This window comes from Lepisma saccharinum, chromosome 24, assembly GCF_977018435.1.
Source record: "Lepisma saccharinum chromosome 24, izLepSacc3.1, whole genome shotgun sequence".
Lineage (NCBI taxonomy): Eukaryota > Metazoa > Arthropoda > Insecta > Zygentoma > Lepismatidae > Lepisma > Lepisma saccharinum.
In genome coordinates, this window is record NC_139252.1 from 21,048,134 (window position 1) to 21,061,672 (window position 13,539).

Genomic DNA, 13,539 nt, shown 5'->3' on the forward strand with positions numbered 1-13,539 from the left:
CGTAACTTACACCACATACCATTATTTCACTATGTAATTAAGTCCAGTTTTACAGTTCACCACATCATGTAGTTTAACAGGAGATAAGACAAGAATAGTCAGAGTTCAAAACATGGGGAAGTAAGTTGGGTTAAAAAGATAAAAAACAATGCAGTCACTCCTTCCTACTCCATGTCTGGCTGGCAACTGACTGTCTTATTCAATATGGCTGCCAGACTGACAGGAAGTAAGAGTGGCTGCACTTCCTGTTGGCCTTTTGTTTATTGTGGTGTGACTGTTGTTTGTTTTTCAGGATTCCACACAGAAACGCTGCATTTTTTTAATAACAATAATAATAATAATGGCCATCCTTTGTCCAATTTAAGTTCCCTAATGTTTTTAAGATAGCAAATTACTCTCTTACATTGAGTTCAATAGGTCCTTTTGCACTTTTCATAAATTTGGTTTCTTTCAATTTGTGCGTTCAGATTGAAAGAAACCAAATTTGTCAGTTGCCAGCCAGACATGAAGTAGGAAGGAGTGACAGGGCACTGCATTGTTTATTACCATTTTAACATTTTTTACCCAACTTACCTCCCCATATTTTAAACTTTGACTATTCTTGTCTTCTCTCCTGTTAAACCACATGATGCGGTGAAAGTCAGAGGAAAACAGTAAGTACTGTAAAACTGGACTTAATTACTTAAGCACCAAATTACAATATTACTTTTGTTCCTCTCAGTGTTACCTTCAAACTAAAGTAACAGTAGTGTGAGTGTAAATTACCCAATTCTATTTCTAATTCCGCCGCGGTGGCTCAGTCTGTAACGCGTCAGACTACCATGATAAAGGTCCCGGGTTCGATCCCCGGCCGGTTCAAATCCGGGAACTTTTCTAACGATGGAAGCGGCCCCGGCGCCCACCCAGCGTCGAATAACATGGGTACCTGGGGGAAACCCTGGGGGGTAAAGGCGGTCAGGGGCGTGATGCTGATCACATCACCCCCACTCACGACCGGATCAAGAAAGTGTGGGGTGTTACCCCCACACCCCCTATATGCCTTCATGGCGTGGTGCTAAGCACAGGGGAGCACTTTACCTTTACCTTTTTATTTCTAATTCCTCAACATACGACATCTGGAAGTCTGAAAACATTAATGATTTCTTCTTTTATACAAAAATATAGTTAAGGAAGAGAGAAAACTCACATGTAATATAAAATGTATTCTTTTTATTTATTTCATTTTTTCTTTATGCTCTCAACTCAAAAAAATGAGATATTTGAAACATTCACAATATATCAAAATGCACATTCTTTAATGAATTACAAGGGAGGAGAGTTAACATTGTAGGTTTAGCAGAAGAAAGGAATGCATACACTCACACACATACATACATTGATTGGACAACAGCAATTGGTCACTTGAAAGTGGAAATATATATATATATATATATTATATGTGAATAACATATGAATATTTTTTCATCAAGGAAATGTTGAAAACGCTTAATTGTGTCACCAACCAATAAAATGCATATAAACACACAGCGTGTACAGTTGTTCAAGAAAGGACACTTAGGTGTGATGACATGTTTTTTGCTTTTTTATGCTGTCAGAATGCCTAGCAATGCAAATTCTGATTTATGCGACCTTACAATGAGTAATGATGATGATAGAACAGGCTGGACATCTGTCTGCTAGAACTCTAATACTACTAATAATGTTCTGAACAGTGAAAAAAATTTTTTTTTACACTTTCTGTTGCAATTTTTTGTTGTTACACAATCATACACACCACAGTTTGTATGCAATGGTACACTGTAGTTCTGGGAGTGGGTACAGAGGGACAACAGCACATTGTTCTACACGTTCTGGAAGTTTTGCTATGAATTGTAGTACTTTACAAAGAACATTATGCAAGAAGTGGTATGCAATTAAAACAAAGAACACCTTCATCAGTATTGTAAATTTAAAAAAAAAACCTCAGACATTCTATTTCTTGTACATACAAACAATCTTATGTATATAATATATATACACACACACAAACACACATACAAATATCACTATTGGAAATAGTTTATTTGCAATCACTTTTCAATACTGGTTGTCTTTTCAGTTGCAGGTCTTGCACATTATACACACTGAAGTGACATTTTAGACTCCGTTACTTAACGCAAGGAGAATATATCATCACAAACACCATCACTACCCCATATATCTTTTCACCCTCACCCAGAACACACCATTTTCCACGATAAATAATGGCAGAAAAGTCTATGCTACACTCAGCTAGGCTGCATCATCATATTGATAGTTCGACTTATTAGGAAAGAAAAATACATGATTCTTCTAATTTATATCACTTATAGGTTATTGTTTTACTGTTACTTGTCTATGCACACGCATGCATCATTTTCTCTCATTCAATCACACACATTAACATTCTCACACATACATATTTTCACCTACACATCCATCGACAATCATACCCCATGAAGATGATTTGTCTATATTTTGTACACTTTATGCAATTCTCAGAACCAGTCACATTAAAAATTTTCATGCCAAATGGAAATATGTATTATTGTGTACATTATTTTTGTCATTTCTTCCCCTAACATAATCACAATTGCATAGTATAAATTGTAGAGAGTAAAATTGAAAACAAATAGTTCTCTAAACAAAAATACTTTGACACTGAAAATTCTAAAAGAAAAAAAACTTCATATATTTGAAGCTGCCTAATGCAAAACAAATCCATTATTTGTCATAATTTAAATTAGAATGACTGAACAAGGCACAAGCGCACACACATAAAAATAAGGTAAAATGCAGAAAATAATGAGAGCTCAAATAAAACAACATATATGAAAGAATCATAGGAAATGAAATGTCAGTTATTCATGTAAAAAGGGCAAAATGGTGTGGAGGGCCAGTGAAACTGAAGAGAAAATAGGGGTATAAGTTACGTAATACAATAAAAATTGATATTCTGTGCCAACAAATACATTTCACCCATAATTTAGCAGTACGCAAGACAAAAGATACAAACTAGCAATTTATAATCATGTCCTATCAACTTCAAAAAAAGAAACATTATCTGAAATCGTTATTTTAAAAAAGTATGTATATAGTGCTTAGTGCATGGCAGTGAATTTGTTAATAACCCTTGAAACTAGACACTTAAAAAATATTTTATTCACTCTCTGAAGCATCCATTACAGAATAGTGATTGTCATTCCACAATTGTGAAATTTTTTTAAGTGTTATTTATAATAAAAATCAAGATGCTGATCTCAGATTCATCTCAACAAAATAAAATGACTTCCAATTATTTTTTTGTTGCAAGCAGATTATTCTTCCAAATTTAGCACTGTAAGTGTGGCATTACCAACAAATTTATTTACATAAAACAATCTTATTTGTCAGAGTCTTTTCAATTATGTTGTATATCAGCTTTCATGTAAAAAGTAACAAAACTTTCCTTAAAAGAAAATAAAAGTGCTTGAATAATCATGTTAATTCGCATACAATATTTTTATTGACAGATATTTAACTCTTAAATTTTTAGAATACTTTCTCCATGCTTAGGAAAAAATGTTTTTTGTTTCATTAGGTTAAAAATACATTTTGAAATTCATTTTTAATTGCATTGCTACTTGGCAAGAATTTACTGTTTAAAGAAAAATAAAGTATTTTTTTTATTTCTGAAGAGTTTACAAAATTTAAATTTTTCATCACCTGCCTTGTACTTGAACTGGAATAAAGTTATAACATGAACATTTCCCTGAGATGGCATTGACTTAAAAAACAAACACACAACACACACACTAACATATATACACACTAACTTACATACTCTCAAGGTTCAAGAATCCGAAAAGAAAATATGGGCCTATTATGAATCCCCTGAGATGTCTACCACTGTGTCAAAAGAAATATGAATAAAGTAGTTATTTTTTGTCATTAAATGTAATTAATTATGTCACATGCTTGGATGAATATGTATATATACAAAATTCTTGTATTCCATGGGGGAAACGGGGAAAGTTTTGTTACCATTTAACACTGATAAATGTAAAACAACCATGCACGTAATGTTATAATTTTACACGTGGCATATATAATTCAAAGTGTCTTTTTTGTGCATAATTTTTACGCAGTGGCAACTCGTGATATTGGCAGTGAAACATTATACATATTCATATAGTACATATTTATGTTCATAAATGAAAGAAAATGTTTGGAATTAATTACAAGCATGCGAAAAAAGGGTTGTCATGAATATGCAGCAAGTATGCTTAGAGTATATAAAATATTAAATTTAAAGAAAATCACTATTCTGTAATTGGATGCACTTTAGCTTCCCCCACCCCCAATTTTAAATATCATTAATTTTTATGGCCTAATTAGGAAAATTATATTAACTCCATAATGTGGTCCAATATTAACTTTATATAAATAATATAATCAAAATCGTTGGCACACCATCTAACTTGTTGAGATAATATTCAACTTCATTTGCCTACAAATTTCACAGAAAATTATCATGTTGACCAAACAAATAATCAAAGTTTATAGTCTCAATGTAATACTACTGATTTCATAATTAAACAATCTTTTAAAGTTAACTCCGGGAGAATCAAGGAAGGGAGAAAGCAGTGATGTAATGGTGGATGCAAGGGAGTTTAGATCTGTGACCTCAAGCTCACATAAACTCACCAATTCATTGAAGTTTTACGTAAAAAGTTTCCGCAGTACTGTTTTCAATGATTCACTGAAAAATGACTAACAATGACTGTTCTCCATTAACACTGCAATGCTAAAAATATTTTATGTGAATACGTAAGTTATGATTTTAAAAAAATCACCATGGCACACAGGCACACTCACTTTCATAGGAAGTGTGGCATCACACATTTTTTCATCAGTGACTCACTATACATTATATGTGTTGTGTCTTACAAATGGTGATATACTTAACCGTCTAAGGAGAATTAATCCAAAATACAAATAATTAAAAAATATGTGAAAACAAATACATTAACTCTCGTTACAAAAAAGTTCTTCCTGCCTATGTACTTGATGCAGGCCAACTTGCATGGACATTCAGACTAATAAATTGGCTGGGTAGTGACAGTACACATCTTTCCACGATGCCTGTTTTTCACAAAGGCTCACTAAAATAACATCAACACTGCACACCTTTTGTCTTATGTTGACTGTACTTGGGAAGATATTGTGGGATCAGTCCTTTTCCTGACAGCAAATTTGTTAAGTTTCTAGTTATGCATCCACACTGTCAAACCTTGTGGTGGCGCATCTCGAATGCATTCCTCCCTCCGTATGCACCCGCGTACAGCTCTGGGTGGTTGGTCCGACTGTAGCTGGTTGCTGGCGGTGCCGATGCTGTGATAAAGGGAAAACACATATAAGTCTGAGCATGTATCACACATTTCACATGTATATATATCTCTTTGCCATACTAATGAGATACGGGAGATTACTTGAATACAGTAGTGATATCGAGAATAGAGTTATTGTAGTTGTGGCTTGTTGTTTAGGGCAATCAATTTCACATTCTCTGTCAGCTAATATAAGTTTGTGTGATCAGCACCATGCTGCACTTTACTGGAAAAAATTGAGAACAAGATTGGCAACCCACCCTGGGTATCCCATATGGCAGTCAGGTGCCTTACGGACTTCAAAACTAAAACTTTTACAGTAATCTATTGATGAAAAACCTGTGAAAATCAAAGCTGCAGCACATTTTTGGACTTGAAAAAAAATTGAACATTGTATTGGTGTTACTTATTTACAGACATATTGTATTATTGCATAGGGGCTATACACAAGTAAACAAAACCAAATCCAATGGCGCAATCGATTGTGGAACTTTAGCACAGCAACTTACAGTTCGGCACAAATGTTACCCTACGTGGGCAATTCAAGCACACATTTGTGGACCATTTAATCTTTTTGTGTGTCAGATAAAATATATTGCATAAAAGCACACACTAACAAGAAAAAGAAGAGATATCTTGACAAAGTAGAGGGTTTTTCCATATCCAATGGATGAGCAACTAAGAAGGATCATTCCAGAATAACATCCGTTTACTGCCTGCTGTTTAATTTGGCCACATTTACTGGTGTCTGCACAAGACAGGTGCTTACAGCATATAAATTTGTAGACAGCTATAACTATGATTCAGATCAGGACAGGAAATTTTCAAAACCCTATCATTCACGAAGAGAAAAAGGGCAGTCTCGAGACTAAATCGGGAAATATTAAAAATTTCCTGATACTCTAAGAATTTCACATTCTACACACTACCTCCCCCCCCCCCCACCAAGAGTTGCTTTTGCATTTCTGGAATAAAAACTGCTAATTTCAGACACTTATAGTGCAGAAAACATCGAAAATAACCATTTTTTAACATTATCATTTGGATTTTCTGAACTGTTTGGGTTCCCGAAATAGGAAATCATTTGCTGAAGTTGGATTCAGGATTTTTTTGCGTGGTACCAGTACAGACTTTTTGAGATTACACACAGCTGTTTGTCTGCTTTAAGTTTTCACACCTGGCAGCTTGAAATCAATAATTTCAGCACCCTAGATCTCGAGGAAATTAATGAAGGGATTATTTAACCCTGATCGCATTTTACACCCTACACCCACACACCTTTTCGTTTCTTTAATATACAACTCAGTTTAGCTACATGCTGTGGAAGTTAAACAGCTGGGCAAAGACACTTCCTTCTGGTGGATAGCTCCTATATACTGATAGTGGTATTGGATATTATACACTGATACTGGCCAATACTTACCCCTATGTGGGAATTTCGCAGAGTCTAATTATCCTAGAAGTTGTGCAAAATTAGAGGTTCCCATAGATTTTGCACCAATATTGTGTGAAAAAACTGAATTTTGAGATTACAAAACACGTGTATTAATATTCCGATGTAAATTTTGGAAATTTTTAAAGCGACGCTTTGGTAAATTAATGATTATAATTGGAATGGACTACTCACTAACTCAAAATTTTGAGAAACTTTAAATTGTTACAATTGAAATCAGTATTTGTATGGGGATTGGTTGAAAGTGTTATCAGCTCAACCGTAATTATACACCAATGAGACCTCTCCTTGCCAATAGTTTTTAAATATAACAGCAAAACAGAAAGTATCTCACACTATCTGATTATAATGGTATCATAATGGCAACATTGAAAATAAAGGCATTGCAAGAACATTTAAGCCAAATGAAAAAGCAACGTTGATTAAGACTGTACCCAAGTAACCAAAAGTGGTTGGCCCAACGTAAAAACATACCATTGGGCAACAGTAATTTTGACCGTGGTTCTGTTGACCCAACACATGTTTTTTACATTGGGCCAACGCATGGTTTTTACGTTGGGCCAACGTACTGAAAACTAACGAATGGATATGTTCGTGTTCTGATATATACACAATTTATTGTGAGGCCAAATATAACAATAGTACAAATTATTTATGAAAAAAAAAATACACAGCACTTTTTCAGTCACATGGTATCATTGTTTTCAAGGCACCGTACCTTGAAATGGTAGCACAAAAACTTTCTAGAGTTGACATAGTTTTCCACCTTTCATGGAATTCAGTCTGCCACCTTCCCAATGCCCTTCCCTTCTTGTTCTACTACAGCTAAAGAGACAAACAATAAGCAATTACCAACACATCTTTCACCCATGGTGGCTGACAAAGGACTGGTGAGTGACTGCAAGGTCAAAATAGCTTTTACTTTCATTAAAAATAATTTATATTTCCAGTATGTGCTGTGACTGAAATATTTGAAAAGAATATGCTGGAATTTACAGCATACTTCTGAAAGTTGTTTTAGCATGAAAAAGTTGTTTCTAAAACTGATTTTGACTCACCTTTTCATGGTTGGGCAAATGTTGGCCCAACGTAAGACCAACACCAATTTGCTCACGAACATAAAGCCAACCTTTCCCACGTAAAAACTGATGTTGGCCCAACGGTTGTGGTTACTTGAGTACTATTATATTATGACTGCACAGGGTCAGTCAGCATGTTAAATTGTGTTTTATTGTATTATTTCTTATACTAAATACTGCTCCTCTCCTCTTAAACTGAATCACAATGATGCAGATGAAAATTAATTAGATAAATAAACTAGATGTCTCTTAGGAAACCCATGTCCATTCTGGGATTCGGATCAGATTATTTAGTGGCAGGCTCCAGAGTCCGCTGCTCAACATACTCTGATTTCTACCTTCTTACTAGCAGACTCATCTGCAAAATTTACAAGATTTACAATTCTAAGATGATGGAACAAATTTATTGTCAGCTCAAGTAGCATATTCTTCTGCTTTTTATTAAATTGTCAAATAAAATATACTTATTTGTTGCACCTCTACAACTAAATTATCACACATACAGTATGAGAAATTAGATGATGAATGTTCTATGATTATGGATCCAGGGTGGTCTAACTGATAGAACATCTGACTTGCACATGGGAGACCCGGGTTTGATTCCCAGGGTCGGTGATCTAAGGTTGGAAATTTCCTGGCCTTCTCCCCGCATAAAGTGGCTCTGGGGTTCACCCAACCTGAAATAAATAGTATCTGGGGGTAAAGGAACTGAGGAATGGTGCTGATCACATCGTCTTCACAAATCGAGAATGTATGGGGCCCTCCCTACCTCTACATCCCCCTTTATGTGTCTTCATGGCACAGTGCAATGTGCACTGGAAACTTTACCTTACTATGATTAAAAAATCAATTGTAGGTATAAAACAAGATAGTAATAATAGTACGTATAAAATAAAAGCTAGTAATACATTAAGTTACCACTGATTCTAATAGAAAGTTAAAGACTTCTGGGTACAAATTGAAATTAAAGTAAGTTAAAAAAAACTGTTCTTTAATCACTTTCATTCTTGTGAAAATGCATTCCCATTGCTGTAGATTATGTAGAAGTAACAACTCCAAAAACATAGATGACCTGATGCTAATACCAATGTACCGGTGGTATCGGGAAATATCGGTTTGGAATTTATCTCCAATATTAAGTAGTGTTCAAATCTTTCGTGGAGTCCACAAAAATGTCATGTGGCACTTTCACAGTGTCTAAATATCATGGAATAAATGCAGATTTTTCATTAATTTTGCAACAACATGGTGGAGACAAATGACTTTCACAATTGAATGGTTACCTCATGTGAAATTATGAATATTTTAAAGCAAAACTCTGGAAGATTAGTATTACTATAAGTATTCTGCACTACTTTGAATTGTTCAGTATCATTATCAGTGGAAATCATTAAGAGCATCTGCAGTGGTATCACCTCAGCTCTATCCAAAAACTCAAGAGACTCTTTTCTGGTGCACAATAACATTTGGCTTCAACTCCTCGCAAATTTAATACATTGATTATAAATAATCTCAGACATGAAACACTCATAAAATGTTGCAATGACATTTTGAAGACTGGTTGAAGCTCTTTGAACTCCTATATAATGTTAGTTCCAGGTTAGAAAGCAATTCCTCGCATGTGTGTGCTTTACTTACCAACTACTGCACGCTAGGATTTCCTGGAAGGAAAGGTCAAGTTATTTAATCCAATTCCAATATTCACAGTTTACACAATGATCGTGGGATATTTAAAGTATTCAAATGGCAATTCCCAGCAGTTTGTCAGAAATAAATAAGTTATTGGGGACAACAAAACAAAAAGCAATATATTCAGTATTATGATAAAAATCTTCAATTTTATATATTTGATATCAGGAATTTAAATGAAAGAAAATTAACTTTTCAGCATTATTTAAAAATGTAATTCTGCCATCACCTATTCACCAATTATGAAAGAGCACTGACTGTCCTTTGAATCAGCCCATGTTCATTAATAGTGCAATAAAAAAAACAAAAAACAAGTAGGTTTCTGAAAAACAGAAGATATTTTGTCATATATGTAAGGCTTATCACAGTTGTGTGTACAGTATTCTGAATTTTGTAAATTAATATATTTTGTGTAATACTCTAGTTAAATTCATGCTTTGAAACCATGACAAATCCTTCATTACTCAGATGTATAGTGGTAGATAATGTGGAGAATAGAAATGTGCATGTAACACCTGGCAGTACTACAGTGGTAGCAGCTGCTACTTTCAATACCAACACTTAGCAGACTGAGAATGCATGATCTTATCCAGGTGGTGAACAGAGGACTTGCATACATGCATGTGTGTTGAATGCAAGAGCAGGTGTATGATAACTTGGCACAAGATGCACAGATCTGAGCCAAACTTTGGTCGATGTTTTTCAGTTGCAACTTTGCTTGTGGTGCACATTGCTTCTTCTTTTATCACTAACACGTCTTTTTCAGTGCAAACAAAGTTCTCTTTTTTAAACCAATGTTTCATCTTTACATACAAAGGTCTTGTTGCGCTAAATGATGTTACAATGAGACATTGTCTACACGTTGTTTTAAGTCCACTTTATGCATAAATAGATAAGCTATTCAGGACTGGCCCTACAGTTTAAAGTGGGATCTGAACCACTGTGCCTGTACCGGGTATCAAAGCTGGGACCCTTTGATTACAAGGCAACGACATTATTATTATTGATTGATTGATTGAGTTGGTGTTTTAAGTCCACCTTATGCACAGTAAGGCTAATTGAGACTGGACCTACAGTTTAAAGGGGATCCGAACCACTGTGTGCCTCCACTAGAAATTGAACCTGGGACCCCTTGATTACAAGGAGATGGCGCTACCACTGCACCATAACAACATTATTACTATGCCATTGGGGAGGCACCATTTTCTACACAAGTTAAGAAATCTAAAGTTGTTACAATTATTTAAAAAAATAGAAGAGCCATTAAATTTACAGATTTAAAACAAAAAATAGTAAATATTACAGAACTTAAAGGAAATAAATATGTTAAATAGTATTAATTTATTTAACTACTTACGTGAGTGAGTATGGAGTCTTATTAGGACAACGTTTCGGAGGTCAGATGCTTTCATTAGGTTTGTGGATGTTTCTAGGCACCGAGCATAGTGCCGTGTAAAAAAAGTGTTGAATGAGGATTTGGTTAAGGGTTAAGGTTAAAAACACTTACAAATCTTTGCAATATTCCAACTTAAAAGATCTCAGCATGTTAAAAACTTCGTGGAGTGTTTTTATGAAGTTTTTAACATGCTGAGATCTTTTAAGTTGGAATATGGCAAAGATTTTGTAAGTGTTTTTAACCTTAACCCTTAACCAAATCCTCATTCAACACTTTTTTTACACGGCACTATGCTCTGCGCCTAGAAACCTAATGAAGGAAGCAGTCTGACCTCCGAAACGTTGTCCTAATAAGACTCCATACTCACTCACGTAAGTAGTTAAATTAATTAATACTATTTAACATATTTATTGCCTTTAATAGTGAGTAACATGCACAAATCCACAATATGTTATTACAGAACTTGTGATTATCCATGTTCTTTATTGCTCTTATGCTTATTTTCTTTCACTTTCTGCCATATCTAATTTTTATTTCTAATCATTTCAATTTTCTGTACAACTGGGAACTGGTGTAGGGAACCAAAAGTAAAGCCACAGATTGTGACATGCTGTGGTGGTACATGAGGAGGGGAGGGGACCACACATTTCCAATCATAGCCATTAGTGGAGGTGATGTGATAAGCAGCATGGTCTAAGCTGGCTTTACCCACCAGGTGTCCATTTATTGGAGCCTAGAGCTGCTCATCCAGGGACATTGCTGGAAAAATTTCTGTCTGAAATCACCCACCCGGGGAATCGATCCTGGGTCTCCCACATGGCAGTCAGACACCCTGCCGACTTCTAACAGTATTATTGACAGTTCACCTTCATTAAATTTAGTTATACAGGAATGAAATTCCTTCATAAAGAAACATAGTTACTCCATATTAAACGAAGCAAAACAATAAAAATGAAATGCAAATGCATTTATTATTTGCGAGCCCAAATACTTAATATTAATACAATCATCAAGTTTAAGATTTGATAGTTGCTGAGGTAGATCTTTTGTGGTGGAATTGTTGAATTATTTACAAATAATGAGGAAATTAAGTGGGTTCCATTACTGAAGCGCAATGCTCAACTGTAACAATTCTTAATTGCGTGACTACTTGTTGATATCCACTTAACTATATGACTGATTGATTGAGGTAAATATATTAGGTCCTTCTGCACACGTGGCCATTTTGCACCCTCCAATGTACATGAGGAAATATCCCCTTATCTAATATCCTTACTTAAAATTTAAAAAAGGGGTGTGAAAAGCCCCTTGGGAAAAAATTAAAAGTGCAAGGCTGTAAAGAGACGTGCACAAGACAAACACAACACATTAAAAATAACAAACTAGAAGCTTTCTTACAGACAGTGGAAGAGACCAGCTCTTCTCAAAAAGTTAAAAATATTTGTTAAAACACTGTGGTCATCACCCAGCAGGGATGATAAACAGTTGGAAAGATTAAAAATCTGTCCGAGGAAAGCAAAATCGGCACTTTCAAGAAGAATATGTCGAACACTTAAAAAGACATTACAAACACGACACATTGAAGGGTTCAGCCCTAGCTGCAAGTGATCATGGATGATACAGTTGTGTCCAATCCACAGTCGAGTTAGAAGAACTTAACTATTTGACATGATGAATCTATCATGCAAAGTGCTAAAACAATGTAAGAAAAAACAGCATGCACAGTGCTTGCTGAATATAATCTATATGTTTTCTTTAGTGAAAACTCAGGAACCATTTTAGCTGAGAGGATGGCATTTACTAAGGATAGACTAAAATGAAATTTTAAGATATGAAGACTTGTTTCAAAAAATCACCACGGTGTTCCAAATTCTGAGAAACTGCATCGCTTTAGAATCACTTTTATAGTATTGAAGCAAATTCTCGTATCATTTGCTTATACTTTTCTGAATGCCTGTGATAGAACATAGGCATATAGTACTGTGGAACTTTTACCGATGCATAGAAACAGCATAAAAAAAAATCACAAACATTCATCTCAATGCTCTAGAATACCATCGTATTTTTTCAAAAGGAGAGAAACTTTTGAGAAAGTATTTGCTCGGCTTGACCAAAGGTCAAATAACACTTAACAAGTAGAATTCTAAAATAAAATTGAGTGATAACAGATACTAATAAAGATATATCCTATTGATCTGACATTAAATGACAAACGTTCTGTCAAAATCCAGAACAGTTCTTCACACCCTTAATTTACATCCTATATATATAAGACGTAAATGAGTTACTAAAGATATATCCCTGAAACTTACTTGTAAATATTTGATTAATTTCGGTGGCCTCTGCCACCATCCACTTGGGAACTTGAAGCTTTACTGTTGGGTTGACTTCCAGTTCCTGTTGTTTCCTTGCTTACCACTAGGGGCGCTGATGTAGCCATTTAGTCTGCTGGGTTTGAGTTGTTGTAATAGCGGGAGCCACACATGATGAGCCTGATCACTATCGATATTCAGCTCGTGCGGAAAGTGCATAATT

The 13,539-nt window shown here is 34.9% G+C and overlaps 1 protein-coding gene across 4 annotated transcripts in view; it reads right to left on the bottom strand.

Annotated features, from left to right (window-relative positions):
- Positions 1–1,211: 1,211 nt before the first annotated feature.
- The window catches only part of kuz (zinc-dependent metalloprotease kuz), a 438,495-nt gene continuing 426,167 nt past the window's right edge, over positions 1,212–13,539 (bottom strand). For 3 of the 4 annotated variants that reach the window (XM_083110784.1, XM_083110783.1, XM_083110782.1), the window contains exon 15: positions 1,212–5,391. In XM_083110784.1, the coding sequence (XP_082966910.1) occupies positions 5,285–5,391 (107 nt within the window). In that variant the 3' untranslated portion in view covers positions 1,212–5,284. Of the gene's footprint in view, positions 5,392–9,557; positions 9,581–13,539 lie in introns of all 4 variants that reach the window. The other variant, XM_083110785.1, reaches the window with a different exon arrangement.